At 52.3% G+C, this 26,213-nt stretch overlaps 4 protein-coding genes and 1 pseudogene across 5 annotated transcripts in view; 3 read left to right on the top strand and 2 right to left on the bottom strand.

Moving 5' to 3' along the window:
• The first annotated feature begins 1,177 nt into the window (after positions 1-1,177).
• Fam83c (family with sequence similarity 83 member C) lies at positions 1,178-9,190 on the top strand. Its single transcript, XM_028888962.2, has 4 exons — positions 1,178-1,948; positions 4,396-4,563; positions 5,533-5,657; positions 5,969-9,190. The coding sequence occupies exons 1-4, from the start codon at positions 1,478-1,480 to the stop codon at positions 7,404-7,406; spliced, it is 2,202 nt and encodes a 733-aa protein (XP_028744795.2). The 5' UTR covers positions 1,178-1,477; the 3' UTR covers positions 7,407-9,190.
• Positions 7,744-8,124, bottom strand: LOC114706543 (annotated as a pseudogene).
• A 685-nt stretch (positions 9,191-9,875) lies between the features above and the next one.
• Eif6 (eukaryotic translation initiation factor 6) lies at positions 9,876-16,556 on the top strand. Of its 2 annotated transcripts, none has more exons than XM_028889014.2 (7): positions 9,876-9,986; positions 10,171-10,309; positions 10,432-10,517; positions 12,159-12,334; positions 12,832-13,008; positions 13,202-13,383; positions 16,295-16,556. In XM_028889014.2, exons 2-7 carry the CDS (start codon positions 10,203-10,205, stop codon positions 16,302-16,304), a joined length of 738 nt encoding a protein of 245 aa, XP_028744847.1. In that variant the 5' UTR covers positions 9,876-9,986; positions 10,171-10,202; the 3' UTR covers positions 16,305-16,556. The 2 variants fall into 2 exon arrangements, with proteins under 2 accessions (XP_028744847.1, XP_028744848.1); XM_028889015.2 differs by having other exon boundaries at positions 9,913-10,018.
• A 541-nt stretch (positions 16,557-17,097) lies between these two features.
• Positions 17,098-18,100, top strand: Mmp24os (MMP24 opposite strand). Its single transcript, XM_028889016.2, has 2 exons — positions 17,098-17,232; positions 17,309-18,100. The coding sequence occupies exon 2, from the start codon at positions 17,312-17,314 to the stop codon at positions 17,465-17,467; it is 156 nt and encodes a 51-aa protein (XP_028744849.1). The 5' UTR covers positions 17,098-17,232; positions 17,309-17,311; the 3' UTR covers positions 17,468-18,100.
• Positions 18,029-26,213, bottom strand: part of Mmp24 (matrix metallopeptidase 24) — a 45,173-nt gene continuing 36,988 nt past the window's right edge. Inside the window, exons 7-9 of the mRNA XM_028889013.2 lie at positions 24,243-24,381; positions 22,246-22,512; positions 18,029-20,693 (exon numbers count right to left, since the gene is read on the bottom strand). Of these exons, the coding sequence (XP_028744846.1) occupies positions 20,356-20,693; positions 22,246-22,512; positions 24,243-24,381 (744 nt within the window). The 3' untranslated portion in view covers positions 18,029-20,355. The remainder of the gene's footprint in view (positions 20,694-22,245; positions 22,513-24,242; positions 24,382-26,213) is intronic.

Below are 26,213 nucleotides of genomic sequence, written 5' to 3'. Positions count from 1 at the left end.
TAGCCCACCCCTCCTGGTGCACAGGCGCAGCTGTTAAAACACTGGCTACAAAGGCAAGTTCCGAGCATGGCTGCTGATGTGGTTCAGTAGGTAGAGCGTTTGTCTAACGAAGATCTGGGTTAGAACCTTAGCACTGTGTAAACTGGGCATAGTGATGCATGCTGTTATCCCAGCACTGGGGAGGTGGAGGACTGAGGACCAGTAGTCCATGGTCATCCTTGGCTACACAATGAGTTTAAGGCTAGCCTGGGCTATATGAGACTCTTTTTTTTTTTTTTTTTTTTCCAAATGTATTTTGCCAGCATATCTGCATGTCTGGTTCCCACAGAGGCCATAAGAGGATGTTAAACCTCCCGGAACTGGGAGTTACAAATGTGCCACCATGTGGGTGCTGGGAAATGAACCCTGGCCTTCTGCAAGAGTAACAAGTGTTCTTAACCGCTAAGCCAACACTCCAGGCCCAAGACTCTCTCTTAACAAAAAAGGCACACTCAAATTTAAATGAAAATGTCTTTACAAAACCCAGTACCACGTACAACGACTATGTACCAATTAAAAAATAGTATTAATAAAATAGAAAAAAAGGCAAGCTCCGGCTCTGCCAGTCTCAGAATTTCTGGTATATTCAGAATGGATGGAGCATGCAAGGTGTGTATTTTTACAGTTTCTACTTGGGGGTCAGAGTGAGGACTTCTAATCCAGGTCCTTGGAGGATGGGCTCAGAATTGGACTGAGGATGCTGTGAGCACCATGGGAGACAGATGGGTGTTGATGTGCTCCTGGAGTTCTTATACATCATTCCACCCTCACTGGGGGTCTCATATGTCTGTGGACCAAGGCGTATACACTACCTATGGTGGTATGTTTGGGGGTTATGGCCAGTTTCTACATTAGTGTTGGGTTCGTTTTCATGTATTTGGTTGAAATGTGTGTGTGAACCTGTAATCTACATCTACATGCTGGTCAGTTGTCTGTGTGTTAGCAGATCTGCGTGTGTGTCTTGAATCATTCCTCTACCATGGTCTGTGTGTGTGTGTGTGTGTGTGTGAGAGAGAGAGAGAGAGAGACAGACAGACAGACAGACAGACAGACAGACAAGTAACCTCTGCTGGTGGCTGAGGGTCAAGGTCGCAGGCTTGTAGCTGTGTTTCCCTGTAAGGAGTGCCTGGAGAAGAGCCAGCAGTATGCTCTAATGGCCTGGCACTACCATTTCGCCGAGCGGGCGAGTCCCAACAGCAGACAGACAGGTGGGGCCGACCCAACAGGTTCCTAAGGCCAGGGGCAATGGGGCGGAGCATGGTTCAGACTTAGGGTGCAACAGTTTGGGGGCCCTGCCACACACGCGGGGCTGGCAAGCTGGAGGCAGTACCTTCTTTCTACGGCAGCCAACCCAGGTGCAAGCCATGGAGCCTCGGGTGGGTAGAGCACTAGGTGGACGCACACATTCGGCGGCCTAGTGCCCGGAGGGACCCAGGGCATGGCAGGACCCCTGCGGAGCCGGGTGGAGGAGCTGAAGCGGCCCTGGTGGAGGGAGAGCTCGCCCCTGGTGCTCCAGCACAGCGAAGCGGCAAGGCTTGCTGCGGACGCCCTCCTGGAGAGGGGGGAGGCTGCCTACCTTCAGGTCATCTCTGAAGAGCGGGAACTGCCCTTCCTGAGTGCCCTGGACGTGGACTACATGATCAGCCATGTGCGTGGGGTTCCCGAGCTCAGTGAGGCCCAGGGGTCAGAGACCTTAGGGCATGACCGCCTCAGCATGCTCTCTGAAGTTACCTCAGGCACCTACTTCCCCATGGCTTCTGACTTAGATCCCCCAGACCTGGACCTGGGCTGGCCCGAAGTGCCACAGGCCACAGGTTTCAGCCCCACCCAGGCGGTGGTTCATTTCCAGAGGGACAAGGGCAAGAGCATCAAGGACCTGCTGCGGTTCCTCTTCAACCAGGCCCACACGGTAAGGGCCTCACCTCTTCCTTCATCTCACAGATGTGGACACCGATGTGGCTCACAGGGGGAAGGGGACCAGTTTGAGCCACACCAAAGCTTAAGTGGGGAACTGGGACTAGTCTCTGGCCCCTGTTAGATGCCCAGCTGCTAGAGGATGGGCGGGCGCCTTCTTTTCCATTGGCACTCATGAACATTATTAATTAAGCATAGAACAGGGCACAGGGCTCTGGGACTTCACCCCCGGGAGTGCATGTGAAATTATTGGAAGGAGTCCTTCTCTTTCTTGGGAAGGAGTCTATCACCTTCATCGGATTCTCAAAATAAATAAATTAATGACGATTTATTTTTTGTTTGTTTATTTATTTTCGAGACAGTTTCTCTGTGGAAACTCCTTTTGTAGACCAGGCTGGCCCTGAACTCACAGAGATCCATCTGCTTCTGCCTCCCGAGTGCTGGGATTAAAGGCGTGCGCCAACCACCGCCCAGTTTTAAGATTTGTTTTTATGTAATGTTCATGAGTGTTTTGCCTGTCTGCATGTATGTGCACCGTATACATGCCTGGAGTCAGTGAAGGCCAGAGGAAGGTGTTGAATCCCATGCATCTAGAACTACCTACTGTTGTGAGCTACCATGAATGCTGGGAGTCCTCTGGAAGAGCAGCCAGTGCTTGTTCTTAAGCCCTGAACTAAGTTTTATGATCTCCCAGACTAAGAACTCAACCATGGTAAACATCTGAGCTACAGCCTTGACTTTCAAAGGAAGAAGCCGAGGCCAGAGAGGGGCTAGAAGAAGGTATCCTAGAGAGGTTGTGGAGGTCTGGGAGGGAGGTTTCTGACTCTACCTGGCATGGCTCAGCTTATCCCCAGATGCCTACCTGCGCTGCAGCAACAGCTGGGCCTGAAGCAGGGCCCTGGGCACTGGCACATGGGTTTTGGCATGGGCTAAGCTTTTAGTTTGGCACTAAGGAGGACTGAAGAGTGAAAGCCGCTGGGCTTGGGGACATTAGGAAGGGGCAGTCACACCTGGGAAGCCCCTGGCCTCGGAGCAATATAGCTTCACCGGTGGAGGCCTGGTTCCTACTCAGATGAGGGAATGGCTGTGAAAACCCCTGGCAGGGTTTGAGATGGGATAGACTCCTGCTGCAGAGATGAAGAGCCAGGGTCCCACCAGCACCTCCAAAGCCCTACTAGCCAGCTTGCCTGTGCCCGAGGCACAGGAGGGCTGAGCTTGATTGGCATCGAGCACGGGGTAATTAGCGAGGTTGTTGCTGTTGTCATCGCTGTCCCCCTTTGATCTGCTTCCCCCCACACTGGCTAGACCTGTGCTACATACTAGAGACTCCCCAGTGCCCTGCCTGCCCACCTCCAATTAGACTTTCTGCCCCTGGGCTAAGAGTCCGGCTGCTGGACTGAGCTGCCACTCATTCGGAGTGACCTCGGAAGTGTTTTCTCTCCCAGTAGCCCGATGCTGTCCGTTTGCTGAGAAGGCCGCAGGAGAGGGGGAGGCATGGTTAGTGAGCTTCTGCTGTGTGTCCAGTCCAGCGTCTTCACATTTATCTCTTGTAACTATGAGATACGCTCCATTTAGCAGACAAGGAGGCTGAGGCTCCCTAGGTGAGCCCAGGACTCTACTTTTAGGGAGCGGAGGAATGTGGATTTGAACCCACTTCCTTTTGGCTCCAAGCTGCAGGGGGAGGCTCTGTCCCTCCTGTTCGGAGGCCCTTTGTAGGACAGAAGACTCTCACAGTAGACGCACACGATGGGAAGAAGGGGCGGCTGGAGGCCTAAGGAATACCCTGTATGTTGGAGGCACACGCCTCAGCCCTCAAGTGGGTGGGAAGCCTGGGTCCCCTTAGCACAGGCGGAAGTAAAGGAGGCTGTGAATATAAGGGATCACGCGAGACCTCTGAAGCTTCACAAGCAACTGAGGTTTGGTGAAAGACACAGAAACCCCAGGACTGGATTGCAGCTTTCTCCGATGTAGGAGAGCCTCAGACAGTCCTCGGCCAGAGCAGAGCTGGTGCCAATGAGGATTATGGGGGAACAGGCCTGGAAAATGGGGTCTGCTTCTGACTGCTGCCTTCGCTGATCCTCCAAAGAGCAGAGCTTTAGACTAACATAGTTGATCTATAGACATCTCTGAGAATCTGTTACCATGTCCACAGGAAAAATCCTCAAAGGCTTTCAACCAACCAACCAGTCAGTTTTCCCTGTGCCCAAGCGAAGAACGGCAGGCTAAGGCAGGCATGGTGGCACAATCCTGTAACCCCAATAATCAGGGGGCTAAGACAGGAGTGAGCTCAAGGATTACTAGGTTACAGAATTTGACCCTGTCCAAAAAAAAAAAAAAAGAAAAAGAAAGAAAAAGAAAAAAAAAAAAGCCAACAATTCCGGTGTTGCATCCTGGCTTTCAACCCCACACTTTTCCTGGGACTGAACACTCTGCCTCCTTCAGGTGGTGGCTGTGGTGATGGACGTATTCACTGACATGGAGCTTCTGTGTGACCTGATGGAGGCCTCCAGCCGACGTGGCGTCCCTGTCTACCTCCTTCTGGCTCAGGAGCACCTGAAGTACTTCCTGGAGATGTGTTATAAGATGGACCTCAATGGGGGGCACCTGGTGGTGAGTATGGGCTGAGGGCATCAGACATGGGAAGAGGAGGGAATCGGGAGCACGGGAGGGAATCATTGGGAGCACGGGAGGACCAGCTGGTAGTCAGTAATGCAGCAGGAATCTTCAAAGTTCTTATTAATAAAATCAAACCTGAGGCCAGTTATTGGGGTGAAGCTGGAAGACCAGAGAGACAGAACAAGCCACAGCTACCTCACCTCGCCAGATCCTCAGCTGATCCTGTTTCCTCAGACTGGAGGCCTCTGAGTCCTCATCCGGAATGGGTCTCAGCTGAACTGTGCTAGAAGCCTGAACGCTTAACCAGGCCAAAATGCTTCTAGTTTCTGGTCCTCACGCCTTATATACCTTTCTGCTTTCTACCATCACTCCCTGAAATTAAAGACTCACTCCCTGGGATTAAAGGGGTGAGTCACCATGCCTGGCTCTTTCCAATGTGGCCTTGAACTCACAGAGATCCAGAGGGATTTCTATCTCTGGAATGCTAGGATTAAAGGCCTGAGTGCCACCATTTTCTAGCCTCTGTATCTAGTGGCTGGCTGTTCTCTGACCCCAGATAAATTTATTAGGATACACAATATTTTGGGGGAACACAATACCACCACACAGTAAGCACTGGGGGAGTCAGCTGGAGCTGACTTTAACAGCTCCTTTAACTGTGTGGGACCACACACCCTTGGGTCACAGACATGGCCTGAGTGCCACTTCATTCCTTTGTTCTTCAATTTATTGTTATTACTTTAAATTGTGGGTATGTGCGTGTGAGTGCAGGTGCTCACGGAGGCCAGAGGCGTCAGACTGCCCTTGTGCCGGAATCCTAGGGAGCTGTGAGCCGCCACGTCACAGGAGAATCTGGAATAGAACTCAAGGATTCTGAAAGAGTGCTCTTAACTACTGAGTCTTCTCTCCAGCCCGAGTTCCACTTCCCTTAAGCTCACCAGCCTCCCTCTGCTCTTGGCCCAGAACATGCGTGTGCGGAGCACACGTGGCGACACATACTGCAGCAAGGCCGGCCGCCGATTCACCGGGCAGGCCCTGGAGAAGTTCGTCATCATTGACTGTGAGCAGGTGGTGGCAGGCAGTTACAGGTGAGGTGATTAAAGGGCGAGGGGCCTGGGGCTGTGCCATGCTCTAGTAAGGGCATCGCAGACCTGCCTGCTTTGAATGTCTTCCATCTATCCCTTCAAACATGTATGAGGCACCGGCCATGTGCTAGGCACCCTGCAGGGCAAGGGGGAGATGGGAGCCCACTCTGCTGAACGCCTTGGCATAGAAAGTAGCTACTGCACATGGGAAATAGGACTTCGGAGACCCTCACCCCTGACCCAGCTCTAGTTATGACTCCTGCGGAGCCCTGGACTCTGTGCTTTGACTCCTGACTCTGGCCCTCTGTCCCTAGCTTCACCTGGCTTTGCAGTCAGGCCCACACCAGCATGGTGCTGCAGCTGAGGGGCCACATTGTGGAAGACTTCGATCGCGAGTTCCGGTGTCTGTATGCTGAGTCACAGCCTGTGGAAGGCTTCTGTGGCAACGAGGATCCACTGTCTTCCCAGCGGCTACCTCGTCCTCCGCCCGTGACCCTGGCCTTTGGACCTGGAATTCCAAGTGCTACAGGCTCCTCCCCCTCCAGTAACAGCCTCAGCAGCATCAAGCACTCACCTCTTCTGGGCCGTTCTTCCTATCTTGCTCTACCAGGAGGTGGTGGCTGCAGTGACATGGGTTTGGGGTCTTCATCTCCAGGTCCTGCCCACCATGAAGCTGGTGGCCCGCCATCCTTGTACCGTCAGCTTTCAGATCCCAACCATAGCTCAACTCCTGGACCCTACAGGGCCAACCTGAGCAAGCTGGGGGCATCTCCATGGTCCCAGTCTTCTCCTGCCCTCAACCACTGCAGTGCCAGTCCCTTGACCCTGGCAGTGGGGTCACCTCTGCTCCCATGTTCCCGCCCCCTCCTCCACTTCACTAGGGGGGTCCCAGCACTGTCCCGGCTTCCAGAGAATGGGCTCCCAGCAAGTCAAGAGCCCATCCTTCCACGAGGTCGCTGGGTACCCGGCACAGCTCTGGAGACCGTGGAAGAGAAGAAGATATCTTTGAGTCAGAGCCATGATCACCTGGATCGCCTTGTCCCCTTCCCTAAAGCAGGAGAAGCAGGAGGTCCCAATTCTAGAGTTACCCCCAATTCGAGTTCCCTTCAGCATGGTGAGCAGGCCCTAGATGATAGGAGATTGTCCCTGAGCCACAGCTACAGCCAGCTGGATCTCCTGTCCCAGGGCCAGGGTGTCCTTGAGTCAGGTTCCCTCAGACAGGGTGATCTGGGTCAGGAGGATGACAGGAAGCCGTCCTTAAACCACAACCATGGCCAATTGGACCTTCTGCCACAAAACCCCAAGGCCCAGGCCTCTAAAATACCCCCTGATGCCACTTCTTCAGCCAGGCCTGGCAAGCAGAGTCTAGATGAACGACGGCAGACCCTAGGTCACAGTCAGCTGGACCTCATCACCAAATTTGGCCCATTCCGGAGTGAGGGGCCTGGACCCAATGGCCCCCCAGAACCAAGCCTAGTTCGCATGGCCGGAGTAGGCTCTGCAGATGAGAAGCGGCTGACTCTGGGCCACAGCAAACTGGACCTCATCACCAAGTATCATCAACTACAGGGTGCCAGGCAGAGACCTGAGCCGGGCCTCCCGGGAGCTCCCGTAAGTGGCCATCAAAATGGTAATAACAGTGACCTCTTTGCACCTGAGAAGCGGCTGACCTTGGGCCACAGCAAACTGGACCTCATCACCAAGTACAACAAGTCCAAATTCAAGCAGCTCCGAAGTCGCTTTGAGTCCTAACTCTGCTCCTAACAGGGGCAGACCCTCCCTCCATCCACAGAGTTGATGTGTTCAGGTTCAAGGCAGCAGCATGAGAGCAAAAAGCTGGGGTGCTACATAAGGAAGGCAGGCAGGCACCCAGCAGCCCAGGTCTCAAGACTCTTCCGCACACATGCATAGGCATACACACAAACAGAACCCAGAGTTACCGAGTGTTTTCTGCATGTCACTGGGGCTGGGCACTTCACACCTTATTCTCATTCTCCATATCCTCTACGTGGACCTCTTGTGGGCATATAGCTGTACTAAGTATTATCTCCTCCTCAATTTTTTTTTTTTTTAAGTTTTTGAAGCCAGAACATTTATTCTCTGATTGACTGAAACCTTCTAGAATAACTGGATGCTGCAGGAGCTGCCCTCTTGGCTTTTGTTGCTGTGCTCTCACAGAATCCATATCTGAATCCTCGCTAGAACATTTTGGGGTGCCTCATCCACCTAGTCCCGGGAGCATGTCATCTCTCAGCCTTGGCACTCGGGCTGTCCTTTCCTCTGCGCCTGGCAGCGGAGCCGCATCCACCACAGGTGACTTCTGAAGGTGGCAGGCTTCAGAGCCACAGCAGCAGCACAGTGTGTGCATCTTATTGTGATGCTTTCCAAAGGATGACCTTCCTTTCCTCGTCTTCTTTCTGCCGCGGAGGCCAAAGAGTCTGGAAGATACTCCTCCTGTTTTATAAGTATGGGATGGTTAATCTGGAGGCAGAGCCAAGTGAAGGACAGGGTGGGGAACTCTTCCAGTCCAGGGGCCCCCGGCTTTAAACATGTATTTTGTTTGCACAGAGCCAACACACAGTATCTGTAGTTCAGGTACACAAAATACAGACACTACAAGGATGCCCCAGGTGCCCATACAGTGTACACAGAACAGTGACTAGGTACACCCATAGATGCACAGTGAGTACACATAGCTCTAGGTGATGAGCTCAGTCAGAACTTCAGTTGCAAGCACTTAGTCTCATCTGCCTAAATGAATGGCCACAGAAAATACATGCATTCAGCACACACTGCAGAACCCCCTTGAGATTCACAAACTACAAATACACATGTGACCCCCATCCTAGCTCTGCTTGTAAAGCCCTGCCCTGAACTTGCTACATAGCTGAGAGATTGCTTAGATGCAATCTTGAGGGCTGCAGCTTATATGCACAAACCACAGAAAACAAGGCAGAGATGCATCAAATGACGGAGAGTCATGGAGATGGCGGAGGGATGGGGAAAGTTTCTCAGAGAGAAGCTGACTTTGAGGCAGGTCTTGAAGGATGGGGATAGGGACAGAGGCAGACTGGGGAGAGAGTTAGAATTCTTGGTAGAGTAAGTCGGATGGAAAGAGGGCTCAGTGAGCAAGTCTGGGGTAAACTGAGGAAGATGAGCAGAGCATGTGGACGGACACTTAGGACACAAAAACAGGTCACCTTGCTGAACGTCTCTTGACGCTCAGGTTGCAGTTGGTCGTGGGCCTTTCTCCTGAACTCACCATCCGCCTGAGACAGGGCATGCTACCAATCAATAAAGGCAGATGTGGTTAGACCCAGTAGCGACCTGATGTGTTCGAAGTTGTGGTATTACAGGATGGGGATGGGGAAAGGCAACATTCAGGCCCTTTTCGGATTAATAGCGTTCCTTGGAGAAGACTGAAAGGCATACAGAGGGGCTGAGGTAATGGGTTCTTAGCTTCTTCCTTCTTTGCTGTGGCATTCTGAGACACCCTGAGGACTTCTGTAGATTCCACAATAAATGAGCCAAGTTTATTCTGTCTATGAAAACGGGCCACACCACTATCCCCAGGGCAGATGGCGGCTGCTGGTGTGTGTGTGTGTGTGTGTGTGTGTGTGTGTGTGTGTGTGTGTGCGCGCGCGCGCTAAACCTCGCAAGAACACACCAAGGAAGCAAGTCATAACTCACATCTTTGTCCACCCTAGAGCCCCTTCTCCAGTCTCCCCAACACCCAGCTTCACACATCTCCCCCTCTCTCCCATATCTTCTTCAGTCTGTTTCCTATGGCTCTCGGCATGCCCTCTCCAACCACTTTGTCCTGGTCTCGGTTCTCCCTACTGGACAATCTCCTGGGTGATTCTTGCCCCCAGTTTCAATCCTCAGCCCCTGACTCTCGCCTCTGCTCCAGATTCTCATTTCCGTCCTCGTGGCCAGGCTGGGATCATCCCCTTTCCCAAACCGGCCCCTTCTCCGTCCGGCCTTATTCGGTAAATACATCCCTCATCAACCCATCTTCAGCCAGACAAACACTGGTTCCTCTCCCTCGAACACTCATCTGCCCAGCCTCGAGTCTGGTTGATTATTCCTTCTAAAAAGACCCAATAGCGAGAGAAACCATCAGCCGACGGCGAGAACATGATCCAGAGACGGGGTTGGGCGGAGCCAAACCCCACCACTAGCAACCATAGAGTCCTCCTAAAGGGTGGGGTTAGAGAGGCCGCAAGCTTGGCTTGGCTCCCGCGTGCTCCCGGAAGCCCGCCCGGGAGGAGGCGGAAACGGAAAGCTAGTACGGGAGAAGTTCTTCCAGCGTGTGGGGATTGGAGTCGTTTGGTGAGCTGGTGGGACGCTGGGCGGCGGCGAGGGTCAGTCCCGGGCCCCGAGGCGGGAGGGTTTGGGGCAGGAGAGTCAGGAGGGGTCCCGTGGGCGCGGCCCGAGGTCCGAGGGGCCCGAGAGGGCGGGGGTCCGAGGAAGCGAGGTGCGTTGAGCCGGCTCCCGAGACGACCTGTCGCCCCAGATCCCGCAGTCGCGCAGCCCCCAGCTTCTTTCATGGCGGTCAGAGCGTCGTTCGAGAACAACTGTGAGATCGGTTGTTTCGCCAAGCTCACGAACACCTACTGCCTGGTGGCCATCGGAGGATCGGAGAACTTCTACAGGTGAGGCGAGAGCTCCTGGTCCTGTGGCGGGGGTGGGTGGCGGGGGGAGGGAAGGGAAGCTGGGGGCGAGAGGTCCGGCAGCGTGAGGGACCCCAGGAACCAGCGACTCCATGTTTCTGCAGTGTGTTCGAGGGCGAGCTCTCCGAAACCATTCCCGTGGTGCATGCATCCATCGCCGGCTGCCGAATCATCGGGCGCATGTGTGTGGGTAAGGCAGGTGGAAGACGCCGAGGGACGAGTGGAGCCTCGAAGCACCATGAGTCAATCGTTAACTCCTGGACCTTACCCCAGGGATCCGGGGATTGCCAGGCTTTCAGTCACGGTCAACCCTGGAGTCTGTCAGGGGTGGGTGGGACTCAGTCTCATTGCAGATCGAGAACGCTAGACTTCCTGAGAAGAGTCATAGCAAAGTAATATTAAGTGCTTTTATTCTTGATCTCATTTTTCCTTCACAGCAATACTGGAAAGAAGGGGTTGCCTTAGTTAGACTGTTGAGGAAACACTCAGAAGTGTGACTCACTGTGTTCCACTCCTAGGGTGGAGGAGGATTTGAATCCCATCTCTTTTCATGCCTCTGGTTATACACAAGTTGCTTCATGGTTTTGAGCATTAATTTCTGCCTCAGCAAAATACCTGAGATTCCCAGGTCATCCTGTTTTCGGCGACATTTAAATCTTACATCTCTAAATACGTCTCTGGAATGGCGCCTTTACACTTTGACCTCCAAGAACCGTTAAATGGTCTCCAACTTTCATTTCTTTTTTCTTTTCCTTCCATGTTGGCCTCGGCTGCACTGTCCCTGTAGCTAAGAATGACCTAGAACTCCTGATATACCTGCATCTGAAGCATGATCCTAACAAGTTTTGGGATTAATATGTGTGTGCCATCGTGCCTAAGCAGTCCTTTCTTTAACCTGCCTCGGCCACCTTTTTCTTTTTTCTTTTTTTTTTCTTTTTTTTTTTTGGTTCTGCATGTTGGGGCTATTCAGACCTTTATTTACCCAATGTTTAAACATTAAGCATGGATGGTGACTCTACTTAGTTCTTATTTACTTCAGCACTCTGATCTTTAATAATAGAGAACCTTTAGCCATGTCCTTAGGATATGAAACAAATTCTGACACGATATGGGAGATTTTACCTAGTCTTTGGTCTGATTTAATGAAAGTAACTTGAAATTCAGAAGTTCAGAACTGTGGTTCCTAAGGCTAGGCAGAAGTTTAACTGTAGATGTCATAATGTAGTGTAGTTTGTTCCTTCACGTCGGTGAGTGCTTTGTATAAACATTCTAATATAACGAGTATTTAGACAGTTTTTAGTTTGGTGTCTTACGAATAGTACTACTCTGTAAATATGAACATACATACATATTTCTATTGGATACATAATACCCATGAGTGGAATGAAATAGTCACAGGGTGTGTGACAGTTTAGTGTCGTAGATGATACCAGTAATTATCTGAAGTAGGTGGCCATTGTACACTCCTGTCAGCATAGAGTTCTGGTTGTTCCATGTATATAGCTATCATGTGATGATCTTTGAACAATTTTAGCTATCCAGGTAGGTGTGTAACGGAAGCACAATAATGCCAAGAGCCTTCCTTGCTAGTCCTGAACTCCCCCCACCCACAGTAGATAGTGAAAAGGTGGATGATGTTTGTTGGGATAGATTCTCGGCCATCTGAGGCCTGTCCAGGGGGCCTGTGGTTCATGTGTGGACCTGTAGGTCGGGGTTTGAGCTTAGAGCTCTCCTAGGGAAGCTAACTGGGTTAGAATGGGAGATATCCCAGGAAGCAGCTCCTGTGCTCACAGTTTGTCTTCATCCCACCTTACGATTTCATTCTCTTCAGGGAACAGGCACGGGCTCCTGGTGCCCAACAACACCACGGACCAGGAGCTCCAGCACATCCGCAACAGCCTCCCGGATTCGGTGCAGATTCGCAGGGTGGAGGAGCGGCTCTCGGCCCTGGGCAATGTCACCACCTGCAACGACTATGTGGCCTTGGTCCACCCAGACTTGGACAGGGTGAGGTGGCAGCTTGGTCTGGCAGTTACAGGACTAGCCTAGCTAATAATGGTTAGCCATTATTCCTCCAAGGCAGGACTCAAGGGTTTCACTTGTGTATTTTCTGTTTCCTCAGCACTCAAGTGTCTTACTCGCATAGGAATCGTATAAGGGCCTTTATCAGTATCAGGCTGGGGAGGGCGTTAATCCTTCAGCGTTGGGGAGACTGGCCTATTCAGTCTTGGACCATGGGCCATGATAGTTGGTTGACAGTTGAGCTGGGGTATGTATTAGTGAAAAGGGTGACATGGAACCAAGACTCACGTTTCTCAGGGCTTGCCTAGGTTTTAGGAGCTCCAGGCTAGGCCTAGACTCTTAGCCATACCCACGTCTTACTCAGTGAGGCTTCCATGTGTAAGTGTGTAGTAAAAAGGATTTCTCAGGGTTGCTTAGAGAGAGCCCTTGGGTATTTGGCTTTACATGTTCTGGATCCTGGGCACAGTACCTTTGGTCAGCAGGAGACAGAAGAAATCCTGGCTGACGTGCTCAAGGTGGAAGTCTTCAGACAGACAGTTGCTGACCAGGTGTTAGTAGGAAGCTACTGTGTCTTCAGTAATCAAGGAGGTCTGGTGCACCCTAAGACTTCAATCGAGGACCAAGACGAGCTGTCCTCTCTTCTTCAGGTTCCCCTTGTGGTAAGCGTTCCTGCCTTCTGACCCCTGTCTACTAGATACAATCCCTTTGGTCAGTCCTTGGGAATCTGGGTCATTATCTTCCCTGGTTTGAGACTGGGGCCTTGAGACACGAAACTTTGGGAGAAGAGTCCTCACTTGAAGCAAGAGAATTTGCTTTGGTGCCATGACTTATATTGAGCTCAAACCTCTGCAGGCAGGCACTGTGAACCGAGGGAGCGAGGTGATTGCTGCTGGGATGGTAGTGAATGATTGGTGTGCTTTCTGTGGTCTGGACACAACCAGCACGGAGCTGTCAGTGGTGGAGAGTGTCTTCAAGCTAAACGAGGCCAAGCCTAGTACCATCGCCACCAGCATGCGGGATTCCCTCATTGACAGGTAACTTTGCCTTGTTTTTGTTTTTCGAGACACGTTTCTCTGTGTAACCCAGGCTGTCCTGGAACTCAGAGACCCACCTGTCTCCGCCTCCCAAATGCTGGGATTCAAGGCATGTGCCACCATGCTCAGCTCACTCTGTCTTTGAGAGGAGAGGAAGAAGATGCATCCTGGAATGAGAGCCATGTTGTGTTTGGGAGGTTTCCCCCAAATGTAGAGTGAATGTGCATACCAACTTAGAGCATCTGCTCATACTCAGCCTTCCTTGAAGACTGGGCTTTCTAGGCAGACCTTACCTTTATTCATCTTTTTTGATTTCTGACCATGTTTTTGCATTTGAATTTACCTATGTATCCGTTGTCTCCATCTGGTGGCCTAAGCCCTGAGATAGAAAAGAGCTGTTGGCTAGGAAAGCTTCCCCTTAATCACTGGGGAGACCCTAGATTGCTAAGGGTGCACTTAAATGGGTTGCAGGTGGATTTTTGTATCGAAATCATGGTTTAGACCAGTGGTTCTCAATCTGTGGGTCTCAACTCCTTTGGAGGTTGAATGACCCTTTCCCAAGATTGTGTATCAGATCCCCCCCCCCCCAGGGTTTCTCTGTGTAGCTTTGGTGCCTTTCCTGGAACTCTGTAGCCCAGTCTGGCCTCAAACTCAGAGATCCACTGCCTCCTGAGTGCTGGGATTAAAGGTGTACCAACCACTGCCTGGCGAGTATCAGATATCTTGCATATCAGATGTTTTTATTATGATTCATAACAGTAGCAAAATTACAGTCTTGAAATAGTAATGAAATAATTTTATGTTTGGGGGTCACCACAACATGAGGATTATTAAGGGTCACAGCGTTAGGGAGGTTGAGAACCACTGGTCTAGACCTGTGGATTAAAAAGCTAACCAAGCTAGGCATGGTTGCTCACTGTCATCACTTGGGAGGCTGGACCGAGATTTGACTCTTTTCTGGAAGAACAGCAGGGCAGGTGCTGGGTCGTTTGGCCTCCTTTCTTTCAGCCTGGCAGGGACCTTTCTTAGGGCATGGCATGCCCGACTAACAGACACGTCTATGAGGATAGAAAGCTTATCACAGAAGGACTTTCCCTTTATCCTGTTGCGTTGGTTTGCACTGATGCCCCCGGATTACCATGGGGGTAATCAGGTAGGGTAGTTCTGTATCCTGTCCCTGAGGGGTTCACAGTGTGCATGGGAGATAGGTTTGCTATCTGTAACTTCTAGCTGTTCAATGAGAAACAAACAGTTCCTTAATTGTCCCCATATGGGCAGCTTGTGAAACTGGTGGGAAGTCTTCTGGAATTTATAGAGGTTTCATGAGTGATATTTAGTCTGCTTCAGGGGATAAGGATGTGTTTAAATATGGAGAAAAGAGTGAGGAAGAACGTCATATAGATAGAGAGATGAGAAAATACCGAGTATGTGAAGGATAAACGTTTCCCTAGAGGCTGAGGGCTTTAGATTCCAGTATCAGGACGTTTTGGTTGTTACCCTGAGATTTTGAGCTTTAGTGGATGTTGGGTTGCTTGTTTATGGAGATTCTTAGTGCAAGTCTCTCAGAGGTTCTGACTGTACATGGAATACAGTCCAACTCTGTGCTTGGTTCTTTAAAAGATGGTGTCATGTGACCCAGGCTGGTGATGTGGTGTGGCTAGAGGTATGTGCCACCACACCTGGCTATGTGCATGTGTTTAAATAAGCTACTTTGAGAAATGTTGATGAGGACATTTTGGTACTCCCTCTGACTAACTGCTGTCAGAGCTGTTGAACAATTGAGAGTTTATGCACTCTAGGCAAATGCTGTACTGTTGAGCGACACCCAGCCTGAGAAGTTGTTCCACAGCGTTTTATGTGCCAGAGTATTAGCTCGATGATCAGAACACGCCCTGTCCTTTGGAACATGGGATTTTGTAAGGAGTCAGTGCCAATCATTTAATTAAAGAAGAAAACTTCTTAGTAAAAGAAATTTCTATAACTTAATAATTGACCTATCAAAAAACTATAGCAAAATATTGTCAATTATAGAAACTGTATTAAAGTTAAGCAGAACTGCTAGCTGCTGGTTAGTGTGTTCCTGGTTGCCTATGCTGTTAGATAATAGAAAGAGAAGGGTATTGAAAAGGAAGGGAAGCCTCGGTAGTCAGTTTCCTTTGGTTTTTGGACATGTTTTGAGGAGCCCATAAGATGCCAGGTTGGCATGGGGAGGTAGTATAGTGGGTAATACTTGCTGGGTAAGCAGTATTCCCAGCACCCACATAAAAACTGGGCCTGTGCCACATGTCTGGAACTTCAGTGCTGGGGCTCACTGACCCCACAGTCCAGCAGAAGTGATGAGCTCCAGGTTCAGTGAGAGACCCTGTCTCAAAAAATCAATAGGAAAGACAACTGAGAAAGACACAAGACGTCAACCTCTGTACAGGGCTGTGTACACAATAGGCATTTCGGTTTCATTATCAGGCCGTGATGACCACCTCCAATAGGAGTGAGTTCACTTAGCCCTTGTAGAGCAGATCTGTTTTCCAGTCTAGTGTTTGTGGCCTTTTGTAGCAGCAGTTCTGGAAGAGGAGGCCAAAGTTTTGGCCTCAGCCTGGCCTCTGCGAGACTGGTCTGGGCACATCTTGTGCTCACTGACCTTCCTTGCTTCTATCTCTTATGTTCTGAAGCTTGAGTTTATGATCAGTAACTGAATAAATTGGAGGAAGGTGGCCCAATGAGGAAAGAATTGGTTTTACTTTTCACACCTGGAGAGTTTAGGCTAGACCTTCATATACAGGACTTGTTTGAATCTGGAAACTGGTGGGCACAGGTGTAGCTTCTTCTCAACGACTGAACTAGAGCAGGTCAAAGGGTGGGGCAGCACGTATCCTGTAGAACAGCTACTGATAATACCCCTTTCTCTCTGCAGCCTCACATGAGTCACCGTGCTGTCGTGTGGGCTCCTGCCTCTGGACTTTGGCTCAGTTTTCATGCCTGAGCTAGTCTGTAACAAATACTAGCAGCAGGGCATGGCAGAGCTCACCGGAGCTGAATTGTTGAGTACCCAGCCCTTCTCCACCTCTGCCAACTCTTGACTATTGCTACAGAAAAGCCTGCCGTGTCATGCTGGCTTTTTGGCTCCTGGATGGAAGTCTTGTGCCCCGCCCCATTAAAGGACTGCCTCCCACCATCCTCCGTGTGCTGTTTGTGGCCATTCTGTTTGCAACACCTTTTCCAGCCTTTCCTGGGTCATGGGGAAGTTGGGTGGGATTGACATGCAATGTTTTCCCTCAAGACGGGAGACCTGAGAGTGTGGTGGGGCACCCCCTTAATCCCAGAGGCAAAGGCAAGTGGATCTGTGAGGTCGAGCCTGCCTGGCTGCATTTCGAGTTCTAAGACAACCAGGTGTATGTAGTGAGGGCCCATCTAAGAAAAAAGATGAACAAGAGGAAGTAGTGCTGCCCTCTGGGGTTCCGTTTTAACCCACGGTCTGCCTTGCTTTCCCTGGCCCCAGAAGAATCCCTGCTCTTCTCCCTGCCTGGGCGAGCACCCTGTGAAGCTACAGGCGCACAGCTTCAGAGTATTATTAGATCCCTGCCTGACCTTGAGGAAGCTGGACTAGCGCTACCTCGGAGGCCAGGCTGCCTCCTGTGGTTGGCTCCAAGGGAGCCTTGCTGTGCGTGGGGCGGGGCCTGGAGCCCTGGGCGGGGCTGGCCTGTCGCAGGCCCCGCTCCTGCTCAGTGGGCCCGCCCCTGGCGTGCGAAGGCTTCACTAGGGCTCTGGCGGCTGCGTCATAAAGCTGCTCCTCCCAGGCCAGGCTGCCCAGGCTGAGCTTCCGGCAAATCCGCTTTCACTTCGCTGCCTAAGGTGAGGGTGCGGTAGGGTGTTGGTGTGGGTGGGGTGTCGCCTGCCCTGGCCTGATGCCTGGTGGCTTCTGTTACAGACCATGGGCGCTCTCCTGAGTGGTGGCCAGGATGGCCCGGAGCCTGCGCAGCCCCAGCCTCCGGCGCCAGAGGGTCCTCAGCAGCCTCTGCCCGAGCCCGGCCCATGGGGACCACTGGATGATGTGCGCTTTCTAATCGCCTGCACATCCTGGTACTGACCCGGTTACCCCAGGCCTCTGTGCTCTCTTGGGCCTGGCCTGGCTTTTGTCTCTTCACCCCATGATTTCCTGTCTCACTTCCTCACTCTGGGCAGGGATTTAAGAAAGATCCTGGAAAAAAAAAAAAAAAAAAAAAGATCCTGGAGACTGGAAGGCCCCCAGGGGACTGCTTCCCGACCCCAGACTTGTTCCCTTCCTCACCAGCCCCTAAACCAGATCATCTCCAAGCCCCTTTCCAGCTCCGCCCTGGGGCAGCCTTCCTGAACCAGAAGAACTAGGACCAGATGCAGGGGCTCCTGGCTGGATCCTGATGGTGTCCAACTCTGGTTTCCCCGTCGCTAGAGCTGAGCTGCCCAGGTGTCCCAGGTCATGGCCCCGTGTGCCCTGTCTCCGGAGAAGCCTTGTCACAGTGACCCTCCCATACTCCTGGGGTACCTGGGGTAGGGACATGTGATTGCTGAGATGCCTGAGGCAACTGCAGAGCACCCCGATGCACCCTTTTCTCCCCGAAGCTTCCTAAGGGCACACTTAGGCCCTGGTCTTTGTTCCCATACCCCAGGGAAGAGACACTGTATTTCTGTTTTATTTAGAAATGATTTAAAAAACATTATACAAAGGCTGATCAGTTTAAAATGTGACCGACACTAAAATGCTGTGATGTCATCCAGGCTGAGGGGAAGCTGAGCTCTGGTGGCCCCCCGTGCTTTGCCCCTCTGACTGCTCTGGCCTGGGGTGATGGACAAACAGATGGCTGCAGGCAGGAGAATCCAAGATTGGAAGCCTCTAGGCTGAGCCCTCTGGGCCCGGCCCTGCATCCCTCACATTTGCAGCCAGGGCTGCCTGCCTCCATCTCCTGCTCTTTCTCAACTGGTCTTGGAGTACCAGGAGCCAACAGGGAGCCTGCGGGGCCTAGAGCTTTCAAGAAGTGAGAGCACCAACCTGAGGAGAGGGAGGCCCAGAAGATAGGAATAGAAAAGATGTTATCTCAGACCCTAGAAGGGCCCACAGATGGGAACACAGACCCAGCCAGGGCCACTGGATGGCAGGGGCAGACAAGACCTCCCTGTGCTTCATCTGAGGGCAAGATGAGTGTAACCCTCAGCCTCTTAGGGCCTTCATGTGAGTGGACAGATGTGAGCTAATAAAGTGCTTCGCAAAGTATAAAACACTGTACAAACCTATGAATCACTAAATCTCTGCAGTTGTTCCCCGCCTGCCCCAGGGAGCCTGCCCTTGGCTGAAATGAGAAAAAACAGGATGATGAAGACGGGACACAGTGGACCCATATAGATGGATGCTTCTGGGACAAGAGTTTTTACTCAACAGCTCCCAGGGCAGCAGGAGTCCCTGTCTGTGCTACAGGGTAAGCTGACCCAAGTCCCAGAGGCCACAGGGCAGGGCAAGGCCCATGCAGGCTCAGAGGGCAAGGTTGGCGACCCGCTAGCACCCTGAAGGCTGCCTCTTACCGCTTTTGGACTTTGGCAGCGAGCCAGCGAGCATTACTGCACCCATTGGTCATGACAAGCATGGGCTGCCAGACTGGAGCAAGTCGAGCCAAAGCCCAGGAACTCCTGTCAGGTGTGAAGAAGGGCCTCAGGTTAAAAAAGAAAAAGAAAAGCGGGGTGGGGTAGGGAGTGAGGGGAAGCCCCAAGCTTGGGGCTGCTACCAGCTAGGAGTACCCCTTTCCTAAGAGCAGTGCAGGAAGATGGACCCAGTGAGCTGGGCTGCCAGGGTCAAGACGAGCACAAACCCCGTCTCCAGGCTGAGAGACTGAGTTACCTCAGGGTCACTGGGGATGTGGACGGAATACTTAAAAGGCTGCCCTGGTCCTTTACTCTGAGGCTATGACAATGGTGGCCCTAGATGGAGCCATCTCTGCTTCACCTCACTAGTCAGGTTGAGCCCCCATGCCATAAGAGACAGGCTGGGCTGGGGACGTGAATGGAAAGGGAGTAGAGGATGGTCACAAACACAGATCTGCCTCCAGAACCAGGATCAGCGCCTGCTCCCGCCGTGGAGCCTCCTGAACAGGACCCCTGCTAGTATCAGGATCCTAGAGTGGCCTGGGCAGCACCGTGGTCCTTAATGCCTGGGGAAGGGCCATCACACTGGCCTCGTCACCAAGACAGTCACCTCGAATTGACCTAAAGCCTCAAGTAGCCTTTGCAAAATGGGACTTTAAACAGTAGTGACAGGACATTTAAATATTCACGACATGACAGCTGGGTCCTTGTGAGACCCAGCTGGGCCACAGCCTTGCCTGCAGCATGTGACCCTAAATCCTGGGTCTCAGGGGAGACCTGACAAGTGGGGCAGGTTTCCTGAGGAGTCTGCTATTGGCCAGCAGGGGAAACCCAGGCTTTTGCCCACTGTGTTGGCAGCAGGGACACTGCAGCCTTGGAGGAGAGTTGGGTGGGGGTGAGGAGACATCTGACCAGCAGGTGTTGGCAGAGGAGACGGATTGGTGGCGTCTTGGGGAAGGGGCGTGGGGTGAGAACTAGCGCTGGCCTGCCTCGGAGGGCCGGGTCCAGCCAGGCTTGCAGCTTCAGTACCTTGCAGACACCATAGGATGCAGTGACCTCAGGGGCACCTCCTGGCATGATCCTTGCCTCCTGACAGGGCCTGGCCTGTTCCTTTTGAGTAGAGAGTGATCTACCCAGGCCAGCAGACTGGCACCCGGGTGTCAGCTACCCAACTTGGGGCGCAGCCACCACCGCTCCCTGCCCCCACACTCATCCTAGACCAATGCACCCACCACTTCAGCTACACACGAACCTGGCCTAGGGCCCTGCTGGCCCCGGTGGGCAGTGGCTAGAGCTGCCCCTCAGACCCTGGTGAGGAAGGGCCTGGCTGGCCAGACTGCGTAGACAGAGAGGGCTCTGGGCTGCTCATACCCACTCCTGGACTGGCCGCTTATAGTAGGTGACGGGCTGAGGCCCCGCCTTGTTCTTGAACTGGAAGATCGTGTAGAGCAGCACCAGGAGGCAGAGGGACAGGGTGCAGGGCACCACCACAGCCACGGCATTCACGGAGCCCGGCACATCGTCGATGGTCACCATGATGTCCACGTCGTCCTGGGGAAGCCGCCGCTCCTTCCGCCGCTCTACCTCCTTCTGCTTGCAGCCCATCCAGTCCCGCAGGATGTTGCGTGGGTAGCCTGGCTCCACGCTCAGTTTCTGGTTGTCAAACTTCCAGTAGTCCCGACCTTTGTAGAAGTAGGTGTAATCTGCAGGAAAGGGAAGGACTCAGCACCACCACTCCCAGACACTCCCCAGCACCTGCTCGGGACTAGTGTGGACCTGGGGTGCTGTGGCAGTGTGCAAGAGAGAAACTCCAAGTGGAATGGGGGTGGGGCGAGTGGCCTGCTGGAACCGAGGTGGTCAGTGAGTGCGGTACTCCCCTGATAGTGCAGTAACTAACACAGCAGAGGGGGCCCCAGGACATGGAGCATCCCACCTGTTAGTTCAAAGGTGCTGGGAGCCCTCTAAGGGATTTTGAGTAGAGCTGACAAACGCTTTCATTTATACTGCCCAGGCTGGATCATTCTTAGTCTGGAAACAGCTCTGTCACACTGTGCCCCAGGCTTCCTATAAGGGTCAGATCAAGCCCCCAGTTTAAGGCGTGTACAGTGCCATCTCCATAGCTCCAGGGCCTCAGTCTAACTCTTGCCCCAAATCAATGGGAGTTGAGGGGCAAAATTTCATCTGCTGGCAGCAGACACCATCGCTCCACAATTACAGACTGGGGGAGGGCTTGACATATATCACTTTATAACACAGATACAAGTTCTTAGGACACTTCGAGTGGCTTTGATGGCTGGAAGGAAAGAAGGTATGCATCAGGGCCAGGCAACTCGCCAATTACTCCCGAGGCAGCTCCCTCAAGGCTCCCAGCAACAGCCTTAGCAACTCAGCCAGCCAAGCAGCTCACTAGATTCTCCTCATTGGCTGGCTCCCCGGGACTTTCATTGGTCAAGGTCTTTGGTGTCACCTGTCTCTGAGGCTCCCCACCCCCCAAAGCATCCTGTTTTGAAGCCACTAAACAGTGGGGTCCCCTGCCTCCTCTATGTCTCTTTTAGCTCTGTTGTGACGTTATTTGCTGTCACTGGACTGAGAAGAACGCGAGCCTTACAGCTTCTGTCCTGAGCCCTCCCACACAAACTGGCTCTCAGTAATGACCATGCAGCAAATGACCGAGTCCTGTCACCTTACACAAACTGAAACACTGATGAGATGGTGAGGGCAGCTATAACTTTTACATGGCGTAGACCACGTGGTGGGCTTTGTGCTAGGTGCTCTCTGTAATTTACCTTATCCATCTTTTATTGACCATTCCCATTTCACGGACAATAGAATGAGAAGAGTTTGATGACTTGCCCAGTCTTATGAGTGGTGGAGGAGGGGTCTGTGAACCCAGCCAGCCCTGTTCAAGAGTCAGTGCTTTCAGCCAGACCAACAGGCAGTCATGGATGCTTGCTCAGCTTCTGGTAAAGACTGACCCTTCTTTGAGAAGCTTCTAATCTGTAGGTAGACAGGCTGGGAGCTTCCTGATGGCACACGGTGAGCAATTGCCAGCCTAGCCTTCAAACCCCATGAAAAAGCACCTTTGAACCACCCCTGTCCATCACTGCAAGTTAATTTACTATATGAACATGGTCCATTTGGGGCAGTTGTGTGTTATCAAGCTATATTACTCAAATCTGGATGCCCGGAGACTATGTCTGGGCCCTGGGAACCACTAAAATCAACTCCCCCTTCCCACCTCAGCTTGGTTCTTACATCCTTCCTTGCTGATGAAGGCCCCCTGTGGAGCCTGCGGGATGCCCTTCCACACAGTGATGGGCTTGGGGTAGCCAGGGTCTGTGGCTCGCCGCTCCTCGCTGTAGCGCCAGTACCGTTCGCCTTTGAAAAAGTAGGTCTTGCCCACAGGTTCCCAGCGCAGAGCGGTGTCGATGCCTTCACGGGGCAGGCAGCTGCCCAGCTCTCCCAAGCTGTGGGGGTACCCAGGCTCCACGGTCACTTCTTTGAACACCCAGTACTTGTCGCCTGCGGGAAGAGTAGAGAATCAGCCTTCGGGAGCCACCCAGTGCTGGAAGTGTTGGCCCCCTTGCCCATCTTCATTCATAAAGTCAGATGTGTGTGTTCTTAGCCCCTGGCCCAACCAATCTGGGGAGCGAGAAGCCAATCACAGATTTTGGGCAATGGGTGCCATCCATGCATGCTTTGTAGGCTCTCTGCCCCTCTGTCTTGCTTGGTTCTGTTGCTCCTTTTTGAGACAGTCTTGTTTTTTTATCCTTGACTAGCCTGGAATTCATTATGTCGATCGGTCTGGTCTCAAACTTTCAGGGGCCTGCCTCCTGAGTGCTGGGATTACGGGTGTATGTATCACCACACTTGGCTACCCTCCTTCATTTTTGGTGATCACTCCTGTTCTGATGGAGGGAGCACCTACTCCTGCGACAACCCAGAACCTCGGCGTCTTCATTATGTCCGGAACCGGGAAGGAGCTAGTGTCGGTGGAAGTCTCCGTAGGCGAGCAGTCTCGGATGGAGGAAGCCACAGTTACTAGTTTTTGCACACATTGGTCAACTGTTAACAAACATTCCCACCTGGACCACAACAAGGCTTTACCAATCTAAGCCTGACCCATATGGGGAAGGCTGCCTGTTTCCAATGGGTCCACGTTCCTTTGTCCTCGACATGGCTTTCTCATGTCAAACAATACGCACGCACTCAGGACTGCAGGCACTCTTTACATGTCCGCTCAGGGCTCTCCCGGAGCCTCACACTGCTGTACAGACACCTGCCTCTGAGGCCATAGCCCCTTACACTTGTGACCTAAGCCCCACCCCCTCACATCCTGTGCGCGTCCATGGTCCCTAGCTCCTCAATTGGGTTTTCAGAGCTCCTCAGTCTACCAGAAAGGCTCCTTTTTCTTCATCTTTCTACCTCCCAGCGTCCCTAAGAAGAAGAGCTGGCATCATTTCTGAGTCTCTTTTCTTCTTCCTCTCTCAGTACTCAGGCACTCACGAGGCCCCGAAATTTCTCACGGCCACCCTGTTCTCTAACTGTGCTGCTCCTCTCTGACCTGGGCCTCATGGGCAATGTCGTCCTCTGAAACACCCCCCTGCCTCCCGCATGCCACCTCTCCCGTGGTTCTGTTACTCAGAAACCTGCAGTGAGTTTCCGGCCTTGGCCTGACAGGCCCAGACTGAGTTCTGGCCTGGCCACTGCAGCTCTTCAGGAATTGCTCTCATATGGCCGACCCTCCAGTGGCTGTAGGGCGAGCTTCTGAGCCCTTGGACTGGTTTCCACGCTCCACTACACTCAGCCACCATGTTCCGTTCCCTGTATGCTGGCCTTGCATTTCACTGTCTGTATCTTACCCAGCTTCGGTGGGGCCGAGTCAGGGTACCAATGTAAAACAACTCAGAAGTGGGCTAGCCCAGGCTGGGCATGTTAGCCTCCTTCCCCTCCCCGCTTACGTCTGCCCTGTGTGGCCTGCTCTGTCTGGGCTCTGTCAGAACTGAGAGCATGACCTTCCAGTGGAGTGCTCGGTGGTCTTTGTCTTACCCTGTACTTCATGTGCATGGAATTTTTTACCCCATTTACGTTGGCACTTTCTTGACTTGGTTTCCCCAGATGATATACTTCCTACCTGCAGGGATCTGACCCTTCAGAAGTCAGTGTCCGCCCATCTGCTTCCCACCCCACCTCTTCTGGTGTGGATGGGGAAAACGCAGCTTCAAAAGGGGCACAGAAATGCCCCATGTTACCTTTGAAGAAGACAAATCTTCCATCCGCTCTTTCATAGGCCGCATCTATGCGGGCAGGCAGGCCCTTCCAGAACTGCTCAATCTGCATGGGGTAGCCCTCCTGTACCCGGTTATTGCGCAGGCGCCAGAACCAGCGATCCTGGGGGGAAGGGTGGATGAGAAAGGCAGGTGGCAGGTCTTACCTCTGAATTCAGTGATCTCAGCCCCAGGGCTCAGGCCCAGCAACCCAACACCAACCCTGGGGCTCAGCCTCACAACCTCCCATGGAGTCTGTCCATCTGCTGCTTCCAACTCTTAAAAGAAGACAGGATGTAACTCTTCATTTAAACCTCCTGCTGTCCTCGGACTGAGACACACAGCAGATGGGTGTGGGAGAGGTGTAGAAGGGCTAGAAAGGCAACTGCCAAGACCTGGAGTGGCCACAGGAGGGCAGCAGAAAGTCACTGATATCAGCTGGGCTGGGGCTGGTCCGTGGGATCCAGTGTGGTAAAGGGGAGGGTAAAACCCACACTTGCCTGTCAACACTGTATTGGGAGGCTCAAGGAAATACGAGTGCTGCAGTAGGAATATAGCTCACAGAAGATAGTACAGAACTAGGATATTTTTAAAAATTCATTTATGGATATGGGCGTGTGCCAGAGTGTATGTATGTGCATCATTTATGTATATGGGTGTGTGCCAGAGTGTATGTATGTGCATCATTTATGTATATGGGTGTGTGCCAGAGTGTATGTATGTGCATCATTTATGTATATGGGTGTGTGCCAGAGTGTATGTATGTGCATCATTTATGTATATGGGTGTGTGCCAGAGTGTATGTATGTGCATCATTTATGTATATGGGTGTGTGCCTGAGTGTATGTATGCGTGTGTGTGCATGAGTCTACAGTCATCAGAAGAGGGCATTGGATTCTCTGGAACTAAAAGTTAGAGGCAGTTGTGAGCCACCATGTAGGTGCTGGGAACCGAACCCAGGTCCTCTCCAAGAGCAGTCAGTGCTCTTAACCACTGAGGCATGGCTCCAGCATTTCAAAACTTTCAGTTTTTTTGTTTTGTTTTGTTTTTGTTTTGAGACAGGGTTTCTCTGTGTAGTTTTGGTGCCTGTCCTGGATCTTGCTCTGTAAACCAGGCTGTCCTCGAACTCACAGAGATCCGCCTGGCTCTGCCTCCCGAGTGCTGGAATTAAAGGCGTGCACCACCACCGCCCAACTCAGGTTCAGTTTTTAAAATACTTTATTCTGACTTGCACAACTCTGTCCAGTCAATCTGACACATTCAGAGTCTCCAGGAAGGCCAAAGGCCTTGCCTAGAAGCAGTCACTTAGTGAGAGGCAGAACTGGACCAGCCTACATGGCCTGATTTTGACTTAGTGCTTGAAGCTTCCTGGGGACACCTTAGGAAGGGAAATGGGTGGCCTTTCTCTGGCCCCCAGTGTCATGGAGACCTGTTGTCCCGCTCCCATTTGGTGGAGGGCATTCACCAGTGGCTGGGAGTGTACCAGCAGGCAGCTTTCCGTTCTTTTGAGATGGCTTCAACTTCATTTTGCATCCAACATGGAATGCATCTGATGGGCCATTCTAGCTCCAGAACTTTCCATGAGGGGCTGAGTTGGCTCCAGGTCTGTGTCTCCTCAGCTTCTTCCTCTGTCCTGACCGGCTTCCTTCTCCTCCTGCCCACAACTGTTGATTCTAAAGGTCCTTAACCAGAACCCCTCCTTTTCCAGACTCTAGCCTGCCATGCACTGTGCTCGGGTAGTCCTTGGCCCCATGACAGGCTCAGGACAGGGAACAGAATACAGCCTGGCCAGTACCCATCACTCATGCCCTGGAAGGAGCTGTAGACTCTCCCACCCCTGACCAGGCCCTGCATCTTCCTAGCCATTAGTCTTTCTTTACACATCCTTTGTCAGAGGAACGACTACCCCATGTTGGGTAGCTGAGGTCTGGAGAAGGAGGGTGACTTATCCATCTC

Source organism: Peromyscus leucopus, chromosome 4 (genome assembly GCF_004664715.2).
Source record: "Peromyscus leucopus breed LL Stock chromosome 4, UCI_PerLeu_2.1, whole genome shotgun sequence".
NCBI classification, from domain to species: Eukaryota; Metazoa; Chordata; class Mammalia; order Rodentia; family Cricetidae; genus Peromyscus; species Peromyscus leucopus.
Note: the sequence above shows the minus strand (reverse complement) of the source record. Positions and strands in the feature narration are given on the sequence as shown.

Excerpts from the sequence above, each read along its gene's own strand:
- Eif6 (XM_028889014.2), top strand. The coding sequence starts at position 10,203 with ATGGCGGTCAGAGCGTCGTTCGAGAACAACTGTGAGATCGGTTGTTTC. Across the intron at positions 10,310-10,431 it reads GGATCGGAGAACTTCTACAG|TGTGTTCGAGGGCGAGCTCT; the intron begins GTGAGGCGAGAG and ends ATGTTTCTGCAG. Across the intron at positions 12,335-12,831 it reads TCCACCCAGACTTGGACAGG|GAGACAGAAGAAATCCTGGC; the intron begins GTGAGGTGGCAG and ends TTTGGTCAGCAG.
- Fam83c (XM_028888962.2), top strand. The coding sequence starts at position 1,478 with ATGGCAGGACCCCTGCGGAGCCGGGTGGAGGAGCTGAAGCGGCCCTGG. Across the intron at positions 1,949-4,395 it reads TCTTCAACCAGGCCCACACG|GTGGTGGCTGTGGTGATGGA; the intron begins GTAAGGGCCTCA and ends TGCCTCCTTCAG. Across the intron at positions 5,658-5,968 it reads GTGGTGGCAGGCAGTTACAG|CTTCACCTGGCTTTGCAGTC; the intron begins GTGAGGTGATTA and ends CTCTGTCCCTAG.
- Mmp24os (XM_028889016.2), top strand. The coding sequence starts at position 17,312 with ATGGGCGCTCTCCTGAGTGGTGGCCAGGATGGCCCGGAGCCTGCGCAG.